The following is a 20079-nucleotide window of genomic DNA, read 5'->3' as shown; positions in this document are numbered from 1 at the left end:
GCTTCATAAACTCAATCATAATACTCAAAAAGGCAGTGTTTTAATAGTATTTCCGTGGCATTTTAATATTGGGAATGAAAAAAAAATAATAATACTAATTAAATAAATAAACAAACTTCAAAAAGCAACAACTTTCCCTTTCCAAAAGCAGTTTCCCAGAAGTGGGTTTATCTTTCAAATTTCATTGGCGTAATGGTTTCCAAAACATCACTGCGCCCAAAGCTCCACAGTTGGAAGGTCATGTGTCGACTATTAACCTCTACACAACACACTAAACACCTCAGCGTTCACTGTGAGAGGAGAGTAAATTACGTGCTTGCTGACAGGAAGTCTCAGATCTACTCAGCCTCCGACAGGCTTCGTCTCCTTCCCTACACCATGACTGACTAGAGTCCAAAGGTCTCCTCCTTCAGCTGCTGCTCAGTGTGTGTGTTTACACATCAGCTGTCCTCATTAATTTTCTACACTTGGAGACAGCGAGTATCACAGTCTGGTGTTTCGCGAAAGATGCAGTTCAATTTAAGTCATTCTTGAGAGACGCTCCAAACTTGCTGGGAGCTTCTAAAGTAATGAGTTTGTTTTAATATTATATACATTTTTATGTAATATTTATGTACAATTTTAAGAATATTTATATATGCCCAACAAAGAATCAAATTAAAATGTTGTACAGAAAAGAAAAAAAAAACTATCAATATTTCTTTGATCAATTTTGCGATTTCAATTTTAAATCACAATTTTGACACACACAGACATGCTTTACAGTAATAAATGCATTGAATTTGAAACATATTTCCTAAAGAAACCCAATTAGTGCTTTATCAAAAAGTTGTAACATGTCTCTAGAACAGACAACTCAAAATCTCTAGACATTTTAAAATGCGCCAGCGCAAATCTCTCCGCTTGCACGAAGATTTCCTTTGCTCGGTCACAAAACCAGACGCACATGGTCAGTTACACGCTGCTTTCTCCCGGAGAGATTGCGCACACTTAAAGTGGGTCTCCTCTCGCTCAAACCGTGTCCTGTGCACTCACAACTCTCTCTATGCTCGTGCGCAAGATATTAATTCTTTTCGCACCTTTCTATTACTAACCTTTTCTGTTCACAACTTTCGCATCTTTCACTGGGTGTAGTGTGAACGCTCTGATCCGTTAACATGGGCGCGGAGAAAATACGCATCACAGACAGAGTGTGTGAACCTGGAGTTACGTAGACATATGCCCAGTCTGTTCTGTTCTCGCGCTCCATTTAGGCACCCTGCATTCTGATTGGTTTGGATAGCATACTGTGGGAGGGGCTGTGGAAAATCGCGATTTAGAAATCGCGCACGCCTTAAATCGTGATTTTATCACACAGCCCTACTTTCTACCATCTCCGACATTCACATATGATTCACAAATGATTCCTTTTTAATTATTCTAATAAAAGAATGGAATCAGCAGTGGAAATAGTTGGTAACACTGAAAGCCTTTATGTACAATGCTTTATAAGGTATTCAAAACGCATGTCGTAAAGAACACTGAACAATGAAAAACAATGGTTTTCAAGGGGGTTCTCCCAAAACATAAGCCTAAAACAATTATTTAATACTTATTAAGCATCAAACATTATTCATAACCAACCATTTTATAGAAATAGTGTTTAAAGACATTCAGTTTAAGTCACAGACTGAGCAAATGTTATTCAAATCATTAACTCGAGCACAAGTTTGTGAAACTGTTTTGGGAATCTTTTTTGATCACACAAGACTCTCGCCAATGGCAGCCTCATTTCTTTTAAATTACAGTCACAAATTTAAGCTAATACAGTTAGGCCAATAAATGCCGTCGCTTGCTTTTGGATGAAATAATTGTTTTGAGAAGAAACGCAGGCTGTGGTGGTCCTTCAGGACGACCGTGTTGATTTGCAATACGAGACGAATAGAGACAAACTCCCACAGTCCTGAGGCAGAAGCTGCTTTGTGGTGTCCTGGCCTGAGGGTTGGACATCACAGATAATGGCTTCTGCAGTGAGCTGCCTGCTTTAACACCCATTTCTCATTTCCCCTCTTCAGGGCTGAGAATACAGATGGATTTGCTCCTAATGGATCCACACGTGTACACACAGCAACCAGCTCAGCTAGCAAGGGACAAACAACGCAGTCATTTTTCCAGGGGCTTAAGGTCTTCCTATTAATAAGTCATAACCCTTCAAGCAAGCATTTAGTTTGACTTTAAAGAGAACAGACTGCAAAGGAGGACAACCGTTGGCTCATAGCTGCATGATCACAAAAAATTTAGATAAAAACTCTCCCAAACATTTACACTATCCTCTTTCGGTTTTAAATGCATGCTTGATTGTGGTACTTTCTATTGAACAAACAAGCATTGTTTTTCATATTTGCATATCCATATTTGCAATGCATTACAGTTAATGCAATGTGTTTGTTTTTACAAACTGAGGAACTATTATCTGTGGTTATCATCATTATTTCAAAGAAAGTATTCGTAGAGCTGTATTTGTATTTAGTTTTGAATATACTTTTAACAAAGGTTGACGCATAAACAAAACCCCTTTTACAGTTATTCCTGAATATACATCATAAAGTGCCATCTAAAATAATTATACATGACAATAGCAATGATATCATTCTCTATTGTCAAACACAGGAGGGAAATACAATACATGTAATGAACAACTTTTTCTACCCTATGCTTCTAAATGCAAGCGCTCTCCTGAGAGCCGAACACAATTACGCATGGCAGAGACTATAAAATCCCGCTAAAACTACACTCCGAGTTAACAACCACTCAACAACACCAACACACACATGCAGAGAGCACGGCGCTGCCGACGCTAACAAGTTGCGAGCAAGTGTTCAGAGCTATCAGCTGCCATGGTGTGAAGGTGTAAGGAAAACAAAGGGTGGAGGAAATCATTAGCACCTAAGAGAATCTGCTTTGTACACACAAATCACCGCAGTAATTAGAGACAAAATACCACAAAAGCTTTGGAGGGCCTGGAGAGCATTTCAATCTAATACCAGCGAGGAGGGTTGATTCTCTGCATACAAATGCTCTTTATGTGTGAAGAGACAATCGTACGTTCATGCCTGCCTATACGCACTTCAAACACATCACTGTAATTGGGGGTTTCTTCAACTGTGAGTGTCTCAAGGGTTGAATTTTATGAAAACTAACAGGTTTCCGTTTGTTTCCCCTTAGTTTTGTTACGGTCTTCAATATGTTTTACCTTTCTTTGCTACTTTTCCCAGACTCTGACTTTCATTTATCAAATGTTAACATTTTTGGGTACACTCAACTACTTTCTGGTGCTCGTATTCTTGATTTCACGATCTTGAATGCGGACGAAAAGGACAGTGAATCTTTGGGTAGACAGTGAATATATTAGATTCATGACGCATAGGTTTTCAATTCATTTTCAATGATTTTTGCAAATTATGAACGACTCGAGAATATTCACGATGAAATTAGATTTGATTCCATTTACAACTTGATTCTGCATTCTTTTCGAAAGAAATTTTGAATTCGCTCGATCCTTATTATTTTAAATGTATTGCGTGGCGAAATCAACGAATCAATCAACTGAAAAAAATCCCATTTCAAGATAAATGAAAATGCATCATCAGTATTTGTAACTGATGCATCGGGAAAACGAGTGAATCGGTACACCAGAGAATACTGGATTTTTTTTGCCGATATATGATATGCCTATATTAGAAATCATTTTGGCCACTTTTTCAATTTCGCTTAAAGTATATCTTTTTGCATTTTTTGTAGACTAAGCTCTCCACAATGTATTCTTTGGCATTGGCTTCTCCACCAATGTCACTTTAGAATTTAGCAAAAAATAGGCATATTAGGAAGCCTTTATGTTGAGAGCCTATCAATGATGCCTTAAAATGCTGCCTATGGACACAAGTCAATAAGATAAAAAAAAAAAAAAAACTACTAATCTCTAGAATTTCGACATAAGCCTTAGGAAAACGAGAGTTTCAACACTCAAAAATTTGGACAAAATATTGGCTAAACTGTTTGCATAACAAGGAAAAAAAAAACTACAAACTGTCATTTTTTCCTACTGTTGGACGCGGTTAGCAGATGAACAAACAAATTAAACGGTTAAGTGAAAAATGCGTTGTGAGTGAGTTTAATGTCTAAGTCCACAGGGCCAAAAGTGCGCCCAGTTGCAGAAACGCCCGATTACTGAGTCTTTTATCAACAAGGAGGAAAAAAAGTGACGGAGCAGGCCGCACGGGAATCTTTTGCTGTCTTCTGGGGGAAGAGCGCTGTGGAAATATGGGGATGAGGACTGCAACCGCCTAGCTTTATACTGCAACGTGTGTCCCTATCTCTGCTGCGTAAACAGCACGGGTGTTTTATGGCCTTAAATCAATTAGAGACGAGGCAGGCAAGACAAAGTGAATGTGGGGCGGGGGCTCGCTTTGCTTTCCCATGACAATTCGAGCACCGCCAGGCCCTTTGGATAAGGAGGTTACGTCCTGCCTGTGGTGCAGAGTGAGAATATTCATCATGGATTTTATTCCAGGACAGGCCGAGTGAGGAAAGGCAAGGAGAGGAAACGGGACGGGGCACCTACACGCAGGGGAATCTCACCGCGACACATTCGTCTCTTTCCCAGCGGTGCTCTACTCACACACACACACACACACACACACACACACACACACACACACACAGAGTGAATGTATCAGGCCCGCACGCTGGCAGATAGGGAATCAATTTACCTGAATCCCGTCCAGGAGCTTGCTCATGCACCAGAAGCTGTCAGCCTCGATGTTCCGCAACACCTCTTCCTGCAAGCTGGAAACATTGAAATTTTCCACTTCTTCCTCTGCAAAGAGCCAAAAGACAAAAGAAAATAAGAAAGAGACTGAGCAAAAGAATGAGGGTAAAATACAAAGAGGGAGAAAAATGGAGGGAGATACAGTAAAAGAGACGAGTATTGAAGGATTCCTTCTACATATGGACATCTTCAATGAAAGAGAGGGTAGAATTCTAGCAGTTTTGGGGGCATGCACAGAGAATGTATTCTTGCGTTCAGAAACGGTTTTAAAAGATCTTATAAACACACGCAAACACGCACAGCAGTTTCTGGGAGCTGTCACAGAGAATTGTCATTCGGGATAACTGAACTTTACCAAGGGACATTTACACTCTCAGTGATTCGCAGCGCCAAAAACACGATCTTGAACACAATGCTCAACATAAGATACAGAGAGAGAGATAAAAAAAAATAAAAGTAAAAACCCAATGTGCCTTTCCAAGACATTAGCATTTAAGCATTTTCTTGCACATTCTTTTAAATTCAATAAATTGGTAAAAGGTAAATAAAACTGTAAATACATGAATGCATATATATATATATATATATATATATATATATATATATATATATATATATATATACACACACACAACAAAAAATATATATACACACCACATTTTCTTTCCAGTTTACATATTTATTTTATCATCATTTATTAGTATCATTAGTATTATTTTAATGGTTTCAAGCTTCCGTTTTAATTCTAGTTTGATTAAACAATAAGCCTGCTGCATTTGAATGAAAGAAACCTCCAATTCGAATATGATTTTTGATAGCATGTTTACTCAAGTTAATACAGCAATGTATGCAAATCATAAACAGGCAAAAATTTACCATACCAAACTCCCAATTCAGTTTCTTTACCGAACATCAGAATAATTTTCCTAGAGCAAATGCCAACGCAAGTGTAGATTTATTTAGTAACCACTGTGAACAAGTCAAACCACAGCTCTGACAGGGACAAGTCACAGGTTGAGCAGAGGAATGGGATCACACACACACACACACACACACACAGAGCTGTTCCGTCTCCTTGGCAACATGGGTCTAACCTTAAAGAGTACAGCGAGCTCGGGCTGACAGGACCAGTGGGCTGCTGGGAATATTTGCAGTGCTGCAGTTTAGTGAACGGCTGTTCTGCTTCCAGGTCGCCCACTGCATTAGCGCAGTCTAAAACACCACTGGTCGTCTGCGCTCGTCCTAGACGCTCATGACTGTCTGCTGTCTGACAGGTCACCGCGGAGAGGAAGCCTTGACGGAGGGCAAGAAAACGTGGAAGTCTGAATGACCTCCAAATAGTGGACAAACTCAATGTGCTTTCACATAACAGCCTTGTGCTCAGGAATGAAAGTACTCACGAGGCTTTCAAAGTGTGTGTGTGTGTGTGTGTGTGTGTGTGTGGTGGCTGTAATAAGGCAGTGTTAATCTCTCTAGTTGTGAGAGTCCCTTAACAGCACTTTCACTCATCACGAAACAAGGACACACAAAGAGGAGCAGATCAGATGAGGAATGCATAAAACAAGCCAACAGCACCTCCTGTGGTCAGCAGAGGAACTGCAAGTAAATGACTTCTGTATGATATTAGCAACAGTCTTGTATACCGTAGCCCCACTTTTGGACATTTCAGTGACATTTAAACATGCCTGAATGCCACTGCTGTAAATAACATTAACCCTTTAAAGCCTGACATATATTAAATGACAGCCAGATTTAGTTATTTATTTATTTATTTTAATTTAAACAGTTAATTGAATCTTCGGACGATAATGAAAGCTAGATTTTATGGCTAATACAATATCATATAGTGAGAATATGGAACTGATAAAGAAGAAAAAGTAACCCCAAAGGCCCAAACAGCTGCTTATATTTGTAATATTTATGTGACAAGATAATATAAACAAATTTTGGTAATGTATAATGCATTATAAAGAGTTATTAAAAATTATAATGAATTATAATTATTCAAAATGGGCATTGCAATGCATTATATCTTGTCGTAAATATTAATAACTGAATTTAACATGCACTGTAACTATGAATTGATAAGTGTTATAATGTATGAACTGTGGTTACAGTTATTCATGAGATTGTACAATGCATTATAAGGTGCATTACACGGTATAATTAATGCATTAAAACTACTTTTATAATGCATTATACATAAATGCTTTAAAGCATTACTAAAATGTTATGTTATATAGCAATAACATAACTGATTCTGATAGTTTGTAATGCAAATCAATGAGATCTTTATACAGTACTGTAGAGCAAAGTGCTTCCATAAATGCCATATAAATATCAGATGTAAAATGACTTTAAAATGTTGATATCATTATAGAAGCTATTGTTAGGTTTACTTAATCACTAAAGATTTTACTGCAAAAAGACACAAAGACGACAAAGAGTAACATAAACTGAAGGGGGATGCTTTTAAATTATACTAGAGAGCCATTTAATTAGTTAAAAGTATAACACATCGATCAGATGACAGAACGAATGTAGGTGTAGATTGTGTTTTCTGCTCATTTCGTCTCATGTTGATAGTTTAGAGGCCTTTTAAATTTACATATCAAATATGATAAAGTAGGCTTCATAAAACAAACAAATAAATGTTCAAGAAAGTGTCTTTAAAGTAACGTAAAAATAAAACAAAATATATTTTTGTTAATTTCTGTCAAACGTTCGTGGAACATGTCTGCAGTTCACATGAAATAAATTTGTATTTAATACTGTGGCACCTGTGTGAACTAAAAAAAAAAGCATAGCAAAAATGACAAACAAAATCAAAGCAAGTAGCATCTGCAAACAAACGATCCTTTCTCTGAACTAACTTCTCTTTCCAACTGAACACAATGACATTAATATTTTAAAGTGCATCTAAATATATTTTTGGAACGATCATCCTTAAATTCACAATAAACAGACACTGCATTCCTACAGTAGATACCAGGAGACACACATCTCGTTTATATTTATCTTCACATTTTCCAGGGGTGACTCAATGAAGACTGACACGGTTAAATGAACTGAATAGCATGTATTATTGATGTGAATATAAGAGGGTTCACACACACGCAAGCGCATACATAAATTCACAAAAACAGAAGGTGTGTGACTCCGTGACCCTGTGAAGTCTCCATCCCACCATCTGTCTGAAGGAATTGCAAAAAAAAAAAAAAAAAAATGGGGCAGATGTCTGTAAACATACAGAGCAGAGTCCACAACACATCAACTGTACTGACTGCTGGAAGAAATTGATTTCCCAACGCTCTCCACTGACATATTGTCCCTTTATGAATTCCACAAGACACAGACAGGTTAAAATGCTGCTTTAATCAGTCGAACACTTGTAATTCATAATTTATCATAAGTCGCTCATTAAGGAGTTCAGTAAAATATAATAAAAACTACAATTTCTAAATATCCCAATTTCATAACCATTTTAAAATGTAACATATTTCAAATGAAAATGTATTGAATGTCTGTGATTGCAAAGCTACTCCAATCTTCAGTGTCACATTATCCTTCAGAAATCATTCTAGTACACTAATTGTTTATTATTATGACTGTTAAAAACAGTTAGACTATTTACTAATATATATATACATCCCAATGATTCTTCAATAAAATAAAACAAAATTCAAAATAAAACAGCACATATTTATTATTATTTTTCTTTGCAATTATGTAAAAGCCGGTCAATATTAATGCCTCCTTGCTGAATAAAGGTTGTCATTTCTAATTTAATCTCATTGACCCCAAACTTTTGAACAGTAATATTTTTCGGAGTTTGCAAAATTTATTTTACGGTTAAAGAATGTGTGAGTACTGATTGATAACTTGAGGGTACAGTTAATAGACCAGTGAGTACTATAAAAAGTTGGATTTACAATCTTCTCTTCTCATATTATATAATCAATAGGCAATCATAGTCTTTTTAATTCAACACATTTATTCAGGTTATGTTTTTTTTAGTGATTTATTAATGTAACAGCACTGAAGGTCTGACCCGTGTCAGAAATGTAGTAACAGTGGTTACTGTGTTTATTGTGTTTCCTACACAACAAAAACGTTTACTTGTAATTTATTATTCGATTACACAATATACGATGGAATAAATCGCAAGTTATATTTTCAGGTCGAGTTTTGAGCTTTCATTTTATCCTGAACTTGAATGCTTTTTGACTCATGCTAGCAGCATGGAATATGTTAAGACCAACTATGTCCAAGGTCATGAAGGTCAATAATGCTCCACATGTGTCCATGAACACATCTCCATATTTTGTTCCAGTTGGTTGAGGCCCGAGTTCAAATGGGGTACTAAAAAAAAACCTTAGCCTTGAAGGGAAAATACTGCCTATGTTTGCTGTAACAGACTTCTGCAGGGGTTCTTTAGGGTTATGAGAAGCAAGCGAACACATCAAAAGAACTGACGTATCTTAAAGTGTCTTTAGAAGTATCAAACAGCCATCCAGATGAGAAGAAATCCTCACGGGCGACGTGTGAAATCGAGAAAATAGCGTGTCAAATATAATGATTTTTTTTTTTTGAATGCATGAATTAACATGGTTTGTTAAATCGGCATCGTGGCCATCGGTGAGAGCGGGAACTCTGATCGGATGTTTCGTTTAGCAAATAAGTCGGAGCATGAGAATTAAAGTGAAAGCAAGTCAATACGGCACAGTTAGAAGAAGGCTAATGCTAATGTCATGCTATCTTACCTGAGCATTCCAGTATGCAAATATTTCCATAAGGTGAGCTGCATAAAATTAAGGATTCTAAGGATTCTTAACAACAACCTCTTATTTCTCTTCATTTGATCATAATCAATGTATCAATTAATTATTCCATTCTATCATGTAATCATTTATCATTTCATCATTTATTCATTTTTTTTCCTTGCTTTTAAAATACTTTTTATCATTGTTTAATCTTTAGTTGTATTGTTTCAAGATATATTTCTCTTAATGGAGTTTTAATGTTTTTAATTCAACCATTCAGGTTGGTAGAAAATGTCCAGTTATTACAGTTTTGTTAAATGACCTTGGGTATCACACAAAACTTTATTAAGTGGTTTTTAGTAAAAAAAAATTGATTCAGTATTTCTGGCATAGAGACTTGAGCTAACTTTTTTTGAATAGTCGTCAGGATATTGAAACAATCTAAAAATAGAAATCAATTAGAAATGCAGTAAGATTAATCCTACCTGTGGCAAAACTGACTGACTGAACAGCACTTTTAGATAGGTTCCAACTATCGCAAATAGATTAAACCAAAATAAGTTGTACATTTCTGTAATATGTCCCCAGGGGCCGGTTGAACCTGCATTATGTAAGTTACAATTTAGCAAGTTTTTTCGTACAAGTTTTTCTTACACGTTTTGACGTAAATGTAACTTAAACACTAATATATATATATTTTTTTTTTTTCGTTGCACCATTACACTTCGTTGAAGTGTAACTGTATAAACAAAATATTTATGGAAGCGTCTGGTCAGGAGTAAATGTGCAATATGATCTTCGTATACCCGACAACCTTCAATCATTTAGGCATATATGATGCTGCTGACATTTACACTCACAAACATATAAACAGAGAGAACAATAGGCCTTTGTGAACAAACATATTTTGTTTATTTTTTAGCGCGCTATCTACAGCACGCCTCGGTGTGCTTTGGTCCATGTTGCTCATGTCAGATGAAATAATTCATAAATGGCATTTCCTATGTTTTTTATTCAATTACAGTTTCTGAATGTTATTTACATTAAAAAAAGGAAAACCCCTCTAAAACCAACCTTCTGACCAGCTTGGACCAGGCTGGATGACCAAATTAAATCAGTCCACCAGCTTAGGCTGGGTTTAACGTTTTTATTTTTGTTTTGTTTGATTTTTCAGCAGGGAAATGCAATAACATTTCATGTGTCCTTTAACCAACCTCCACTGACCGTTGCACTGACTTGATAACAAAACTCATGGTTTTGGTTAGTGTTTTGTCATCTGTATTCACTTTACATTTTCTAAGTGACAATTTGTTTCCAAATGGGAAAAAGCCACTCAGTGCACACAGTAAAATTGCTCAACGATCATTAATATACACTGAAAACTAACATTGCCATGCCATTTTCAACACGAAAACTGGTAAAAACTTTAGAAACTCATAATATAAATTCCAACAATTCCAATTTATGTAAATATTTTCCCATTGTATTGTCACAGGTAGGGAAATATCGTTATTGAGATTAAAATACGATTAATCGTGCAGCACTAATATAGACTAATGATATTAATGTATCATTTTTAATGAAAACTTGTTTTTATCATTAGTATATGCGAGGCAAATGTAGTTAGAATGAACACAAACGTAAATTGAGGTATCCACAAAGAGGATGTAAGCACAACAAATCCCTTCAACTGGAGTTAGACTCTTTGGCCTCGGCCATCACTTCCTGTTGGTCCGTATCATTTTCCTTAATGCAGGGGTGAAGGGTAAATTCCCCCTAGCACCCTGAAGCATCCAACTGCAAGGAACCGGAATCATTTATGACGTTTGACTCTACACATCCCTGTAGCGCCATATGCCCTCTTTTTGCAGGCCAATGCAAACGGTCAACATCAGGTTAAAGGACACGGCGAAATTTCACCAGCCTTTTAAACCCTCGCCAAAGACAGCCCAGAGGACACTTCCCCACCCACAGGAAGTCACTGCCACAGCGCTGTCTGGTGGATTATGCAATTTGACCCTTAGGGTGTCCTAAGACTTTGACCCGGTACCACCCACTACTGCTCCCAGTGTTGGTTAATGAGCATCGAACAGAATCCACAGACGTGTAATTGAAGGCAAGGTTAATTAACACGGAACTCAACTCTGCAAACATGCCATATCAACATGGTAAAATAACGATCCGTTGGGTTGGTAATTACTGAAGTTGTGCTGAAAGACGAGGTGCAGATCCATATGTGATTTATGGATATCATCATCTAGTTGTAATGAAGAAAAAGCCGGCACAAAGGAAGAACAATTTGCAATGAGAACAGATGAACGACTTTCACTGGCAGCTTCTAGAGGCAGTTGGACGAAGGGCCCAAACCAAGTCTATTACATAGAGTTCCAGAAAAATGTTCAAACTTCAACACAGCCTTTTCCAGTGCCAAATATGCCCTCAGTGGCTTAATTAGGTAAGTAAATATTATCTTTTTCATTAAAGTGTTCTGTCAAAGAAATTTACTCAAAAGACATTTGATTTAGGTTGCGAAATAGATACTGATTGACTTACAATAAGACAATGTGAGTGGTGCTTGCATGTGGAGGACAAACTGTCACAACACTATTGTATTGTGGGTGGTTGCCAGGGCTTTGCTAATTGGTTGCTAAAGTGTTCCAGGTGGATTATTAATGGCAACATAAAAAAAAAGAACAAGACGCTATTAAATCTTGGACTGTAGACATGGCTACGGTGCATTTATTTAAGTGTACAGGTCCTTGCACACCGAGTCTGAAATGTCCGTACACATTTTTTTCCCCCGTATTCGCCATCTTTTCCTATCAAAATTCTGGTTGCGGATGTGAAAATGTAGAAAATCCAAACTGGTCTGAATTTTTTTTAAGATGGACCAAAGTTTAGGAGCAGTATGTTAACGTGACTGACACAATGGGAGGTCGTATTTACTTTTTAATGTGCGAAAATCTCGGACGAGAATTTCAGACTCCGAGTGCAAAGACCCGTTTTGGCCAATCGATTCTGGCAAAGAGGAACGTTTAAAAATTGGGATTAGGGATTCGCTATAAATTATCTATAAGCAACATTAACAGACTCGAACTCTTGTGAAAAAGAAAAGCGAAACATTTTGTCCGAAGGATCATGTGACACTCAGGAATAAACTGCATGTTAAAACATTCAAATAAAAATATACTTTTTTCAATTGTAATAATATTTCATATTTTATTTACAACATTAAATTATCCTTTTTTTATGTGTATTTGATATGAATGCAGCCTTTGTAAACATAAGAGACTTCTTTCAAAGTCATTTATAATAATAAAAAAATATATATATTTTTTTTTAAATTAACTTTGAATGGTAGTGTAAGCAAAGACAAAATGCTTTGGGGAGTAAAAATGTAACTAATACAAATCAATACAGAGTGTCTTGATGCGCAACAGACACTTGTAAGAAGGATTTAGCTCCAGAGTGGATTATGGCCCATGGATCCAGTTATGACTACTGTAAAATATTCTGCAAAACTGCAGTAGACTTGTGGGACTCAAATCTGCTCATCAGAGGCATAAACGGCTCCCTGGACATGTAACCATAGCAATTGTTGTGACTTCAGAAATATTACAATATTTTTTATCGCCGCTCAGTGTATACGAGTAGGAGTGAGTTATGCAGAATGGCTGGAGTCCAATAAACCTCAATGTCTGAAATAGCTTGATGTGAGAGTGTGGACTGGAGATGAAATAAACGATAAACATCACAACTCTCTATTCGCAGCCACTACAGCATTAGCATTAAATGTAAGAGAAAAATTAATAAAAGAGGTGAACTTCCCTGAGTGTGAAATATTATGCAAGATTAGCCTATTAAAGAATTCATTTGCTTTCATTAGAAGCATAAGGGGAATCATTACACGTGCTGTAATGGGAAACTCATGAGGCATTAAGAGAGCACGGCCAGACAATAAAGCCAAACTTGCAGTTCTTGTAAATTGATGCCAAAAAATAAATAAATTGATAAAGATTTTGAAAGAGAGCAAATACATTTTCACGGGTGGCCGAGTGACGTTTCCATAGAATACTCCAAGAAATGATTTTGTTAATTGTTATAAACTGCACCAAGTCTAGCACGACACGATTCACAGATGTAAATGAACAAGAAGTGATTTCTCATAGCGAGGATCTGCACAGAAATTCAATTTATAGCTTTTTATAGCCAAGTAATTAAACTAGATCCAAAAATATTCAATAACTGTGATTAGTCAGAGAAAACGAATGACTTTATGACAGGGCAATTTTTCCAGATCATTTTTGGCATTTTACACTCAGAGATGAAAAAAAAAATTAATGTGCAGCTCACAAAGCGAGACATAGCTCTGCTTTTGGATGAAGACGTAAGAAAATGAATAGTTTAAGTTAATATTATTTGTTAATTATTCATTATCCAATTCTGTTCGATTATGTCAAACATTATTTCTGTTGATGTGTTGTTACAATAATATTACTTACCACTTTACTACTAAATTAAGATATTTGTTAATGTTCCATTAACCATTTAAGTTACTTCATAACATTTGGTGATGTTATCTTCTTCTGCAACATTACAGTATCTGTTAATGTTATGATATTCAGTCATGCTACATTGTTATTCCATAACATTATACTACATGGTAACGTAAATGTTCTTCAGCAACATTAAATTACCTGTTAATGTAACATAACATTACTTAATAAAATTGCTTATTTACATCCATGATAAATGAATGCGCTCTAGAGCAAAAATGTCAAAACCTGAAGGCCAAACGGGTTAAATAGAAAGTTGGACATTATTTATGATACAACCAAACTGCTGGTATCCTTTACTCGTCGACAGTTTAGGAAAGTCTGGAAGGGAACTCAACCAAAAGGGAAATGAGGAAAAGTACCTGCCACTAGACATCTCAGGCATCCCAAGGCAGTCACTTAACAACTCGTTAGAGCAAATGAGGAAAGCTAAGTTCTTCAAACCGAGAAATCCGAACAAACCGATTCTCATTAAGGCCTCAATTGTGGGTCACACACCACTAACTGTTCAAGTCAGCCATGGAGGCCCATGGCACTTATTCAATGAACAGCCCACAAAGCCTTGCCAGAAGATGGACTCGAAGCAGCCGTCAGCAGTTGCAGGGTAAGTGGACTTAATGCGCATGATGTAAAAGACATAGACTTTTTGGAATCTTATGTGATAGATGGTGCCTCCAGGGAGATTATACGTACAACATCCAACAGGAAAGCTAAGGGTGATGGAAAAGTATCCTCTACGGAGCAAGAATGTTGTTGTGGAGGAAATCTTCTAAGCATGACTCTTCTTGTATGGGCTAATTGCTCATGCTAAGTAACCAAACAATGATCCCTTCCAGCAGAACAACAAATTAAAAAAAATAAAAAATGATGGAGAGTTTTGAAGGAATGCTTAGAACCTCTGAAGGTTTACATGATGTCAAAGTCCTAGGGTTTCTAGGTTGCTCAATCTTTGGTGCAATGAAGAACGCCTTCCAGGTTAAAGTGAAACTCAAAACTGTCTCTTGTCCATCTTCGGCTAACGGCTTAGATCTCCTCTCTTTACTCTTTATTCCTTCAACCAGCACTGATGGTGTTGCCCACACTAATGGTTCAACCAATCCAGTGGATCTTTAACAGTAGCGCCACTGATCCACATCTGCCCTTCCAGAACATTACTTCGGGAGAATCTATACATGGAGATGAAGCAAATGACACTATCTTCCTCCTGAATCAATAGTGTGCCACGCTATTGCACATACCATTTCATCACACACTCATTACTTTCAATTATAAAACTTTATAGCAGTCTAATGGGATAACAGATCCAAACGGAAAGAAGAGAGGAGAAGAACAGAGTGGCCAAAGAAACAAAACCTTCCGAGACAAAGTGGCTGCCTGATGAGATGGAGACTTCCACGAAGAACCGCACTGTAGATTAGAAATATTGATAGGGTAGACATATGTAGCTTAACGAGCTATGCAAATGAAGCCAAATGATTAAGAGAGTAATGAATGGAGATATTGGATGGGTCTGATGGTTTTGAAGCATTTATTCATACAGAGAACTATAAGCCAAGGCAAATAAAAATGACTTTAAACCTAAAAATGTCTGATGTATATTGAGGGGAAATTGATCTGGTTCTACACAATCACCAGAAGTGAAAGGTCCTTTTAACAGATGTGTTTAATCAGTCCACCAGGAAACAGAGTAATGTTTTAACTTTGACTTGTGCAATTAATGCTTCTGAGGAAGAACTATTTGTTTTTGAACAGATAAAATGTTCAGCTAACTTGCTCTGTGTTGTATGTTAAACAGCTTTGATTATTGTTAATTAATATATTGACTATATAATATATTGATATATGTACATGACCTCAATAATTTTTGGTGATGCAATGAATCGCCCATTATATTTACTTAAAAAACACTATCAAAAAACACAATAACATTAAAAAAATAAGTTTTGCCTTGCACTTGCACCTGCGTCCTTTGCAGCTTCTTGTATATAAAGTGGTGTAGTCATGAGGTGCTAGTAAAAAAAAAAAATAAATACTGCTGTTTATGATCTGTGCGTTTGTGCATACAGACATATGACTGATAAGTAGGAATTGTGTTTTACAGTAATAGTCCATTATTTGCAAAGAAAAGAAGGTCAGGGGAATTTTTTTTTTTTCTTAAAATGGCATTTAATGGTCTTAAAATGACAATAATATTGCTTATAAAAAAAAATTTATGGGGCAATATCTCGCACAACAAAAAGTTGTTATCGAGACAGGCCTAATTGCAGGTATCATAGATTTAATGGGGAAATTGGATGCAACAGTGTGTGGGGACATCCACCCTACAATGATAAAAATGCATGTACTCCTTTTTTTAATTCCCAAAAAACCTAAACAGTCTCAATTAGCAAGCTGTTTCTATTGCTGACAGACTGTCCCATTAGCATTTTACCATTCTCAGCCAGTTGGACGCCGTCTGCCATTTTCTCTGTGCTCAGACTGCTGTAGCAACAATGTCTCATAAGCAATCCAGGGGTTTTGTAGTCTCCTGATTAGAGAGCCACTGAGGAAGCAGGTGATTAGTTCACCAAATACATAAAAACGAAATAAATAATAAACAGAAGACAGGGAGCCGTGCACTGAAATGGCTCGCTATGAACAGAACTGTTTTTGACATGGTAAAAAGGGTGTCGTTTCACACGACCACTGAGGAATTTTAACCAAAATATTTTGTTGACATTTTATTATTACATATGAAATCATACTAACTTGTGAAAAATAGGCATCAGATGTCCCCTTTAAAGTAAAGTAGTTTACCAAAAATGAAAATGTGTCACTATTCAAGCTCACATTTTTTACTGTGCCATCCACTAGAAGCTGATTAACATACAGAATTGCACCAAGAGTTGCCAGTTATCAATTAAAATCATCAAACTGCATGTTAGTCCGAAAGGTTAGAGGACAACATTAGATGTTTAATACTCGAGTTACAGCATGTTAAGGATTTTTTTTTTTTTTTTTTTTTGTGAAGTAGACAAGGTTTTTTAATGAATCAATTTCATTATGTTATTATCAACCATGCTACTGTGAAAAATTCTAACGTGTCATTTGCTTCTGATCATCCGATAGCTTGCTTCAAAGGACAAAGCATGCAATGAACAAATGCATGACACCTGCAAAGGAACAGCTCATTTTCTATTTTGTAACTTTCCCAGTTGTTTCTGGAACGTGTAAAAAAAAAAAAAAAAAAAATACACGAGTTCATTTAGTACATCACGAAATAAATTTATGAAGTTACACAAAGTAAACATAAAAGAAAGGTAAAATGTACACAAAAAAGGGTGGATGGTATGACATTATAACATTATGAACAATAAACCATGCTCACATTATATTTTTATACATTTTACCTTGCTTCTATGCTTGAAGCATTGCTAATTATGCCATAAACGATCAGGGCACTCGAAAAGTTCTATGCACTTTTTTTGCTGACACACTTGGGTGCTTTATTAAGCATTAAATTAAGTCACAATGTCCTGCCATTACAATGCATTCACCCAACCAGATATTCATTACATTGTCATTTGTATGATAATTTTGAGGCTAGCTATTCCTGATACTCAGACCCTAAAAACTCCTAAAACTAACTTTATTTTTCTCGCTTTACATTGGGAGTAACTTTTTTTTTTTTTTTTTTTTTTTAGTTCGAGTTCTTTTGTTTTTTTTGGCCAGAAGAATCATGGCTATGGGTCAGACTTGATGCTGATGGCTCTGTAAAACTACTCAAGCAATCAAAAACTGCAAAAAACTTTCAGGCTTCCTGTACAATAGTTTGACTACCATGAGGAAGTTCCCCTGCAGTCTTGCTGCAAGCACAAATCAATAGGATTGAATTTAACTTCAGTTTGCTTTTTCTTCCATCAGGCCTTGGCCCTCAAAGTACAAGAACTCACAGAGCAGATTATAAATTTCATTTGTTGGGAGCAAATTGTATTCAAATACATTTTGAAGGCTCTCAGAACAAGGGCAGAAAAGCCCAATGAAGATTTTTCCTATCTCCTCTTGCATTTATTTACAAGCGTAATGAAAATGATTGTTTAATAATGCAATGCCCTAAAAGCAATGTACACACAGCCAAAGCACTAACTGGCCCCTAATTTAGCCCTGTCATCATACGTTTTTTTTAAAAGCAGGAATCAAAAACAATCCATGGCTTAAAGAAATAACATGATTCTGCTAAAAGGAATTTTTGGGTGCATTTCATTCTGGGCTTCATCATCTAAATAAAGGCTTATTCTCTGATCTAGAGTATTTTAGACAAGCAATGTTGGGAGAAACTAATTAAAAGTAGCTGCATAGTTATCCACTGAAACATTTATATCTTCCTTAGAACGAAAATAAATGTTATTTACAAACAAATCATGTTTTTAGTCGGTTCTTTATTGTAGCTGTGTTTTCATCCAGCTATTTTTATGTGCATTTTGGATTATCGCAATTTAATAATAAAAAAAACCGCTGGATGGAAAAGGCAATGCGCATAAACTTTTGTGCAAAACTGAGTAGGATAAACCTTTTATCCGGTAAGAAAAAAATTCATATAAACTACGATGGAAACATATTTACCGAATAAATTGCACATTGAAAAATATATGTGACTGCGCTATAAGATGGAATAACTTGACTAACCAGTGGACCGATCTCGCTAACAGCAACTATATGTTGCTTTGGTCATTTTCACATGCCTGAGGAAAGTTTGTCATCAAAGTCTTTCCGTTTAATTACTGTCTTACACAACTGTGTTCCTAAAAAGCAGGCATCCACCTCTAAATGCAATGACCGTACTTAGTGTGTTATGTCTGCTCTTTCTAAAGCACAAGTAATTTATTACATATGAAAACTATTATATTCAGGGGCAAGTTTTCAGGATTCATTCTTCAGTATTCAGGAAGTTATGATTTTGTTCTCTTTGACTCGTTGAATGGACATGTTTCATGCGATATTCCAGTTTTGCGCTCAAGTTAAATTTGCATCTTTAGAGGGAAACAAAGCTAATGAATCTTTGAATACAATTAGTTTTGTTCTGTTTCATGGTAATCTTCCCCTCGTATAAGTTGTCAACCACAAAGAAAGGGTCAAGTCAAACTTGAACTAAAATTCACAGAAAAGACTGACTCAAAAGATCTGTTCACACATCAGTCATAATTATGACTCTCATTAACAATCCCTTCAAGTGGCTCTCTAATCAGGAGACTACAAAACCCCTGGATTGCTTATGAGACATTGTTGCTACAGCAGTCTGAGCACAGAGAAAATGGCAGACGGCGTCCAACTGGCTGAGAATGGTAAAATGCTAATGGGACAGTCTGTCAGCAATAGAAACAGCTTGCTAATTGAGACTGTTTAGGTTTTTTGGGAATTAAAAAAAGGAGTACATGCATTTTTATCATTGTAGGGTGGAGTTCGGGAGATGTCAAGCTTCTCAGCGGATAAAGGACTAGAATTCTGGTCTGTTTCGAATTAAGGTACCGTATTTTTCTAGGACTATAAGTCACACTTTTTTTTCATAGTTTTGCTGGTCCTGCGACTTATAGTCAGGTGCGACTTATTTATCAAAATTAATTTGACATGAACCGAGAGAAATGAACCAAGAGAAAACATTACCGTCTACAGCCGTGAGAGGGCGCTCTATGCTGCTCTGTGCTCCTGTAGTCTACACTGAAGACATAGAGCGCCCTGTCGCGGCTGTAGATGGTAATGTCTTCTCTTGGTTCTTGGTTCTAAATAAATGCGACTTATAGTCCAGCGCGACTTATATATGTTTTTTTCCTCATCATGACGTATTTTTGGACTGATGCGACTCATACTCAGGTGCGACTTATAGTTCGAAAAATACGGTACTCTATGATTCAGACGATACGCGGTATAGTCCTGGACAAGTCATGGACCACTTTTAAGACTTTGTTTTAAGCTTAAA

General features: G+C 36.4%; 1 protein-coding gene across 3 annotated transcripts in view; it reads right to left on the bottom strand.

The window, feature by feature from the left end:
• The window catches only part of tbc1d22a (TBC1 domain family, member 22a), a 133495-nt gene that overhangs the window by 65428 nt on the left and 47988 nt on the right, over positions 1-20079 (bottom strand). For all 3 annotated transcript variants that reach the window (XM_052555271.1, XM_052555272.1, XM_052555273.1), the window contains one exon: positions 4749-4855. In XM_052555271.1, the coding sequence (XP_052411231.1) occupies positions 4749-4855 (107 nt within the window). The remainder of the gene's footprint in view (positions 1-4748; positions 4856-20079) is intronic.

The sequence above is a fragment of the Carassius gibelio genome, chromosome B4 (genome assembly GCF_023724105.1).
Source record: "Carassius gibelio isolate Cgi1373 ecotype wild population from Czech Republic chromosome B4, carGib1.2-hapl.c, whole genome shotgun sequence".
Lineage (NCBI taxonomy): Eukaryota > Metazoa > Chordata > Actinopteri > Cypriniformes > Cyprinidae > Carassius > Carassius gibelio.
This window is presented reverse-complemented; position numbering and strand designations above follow the sequence as displayed.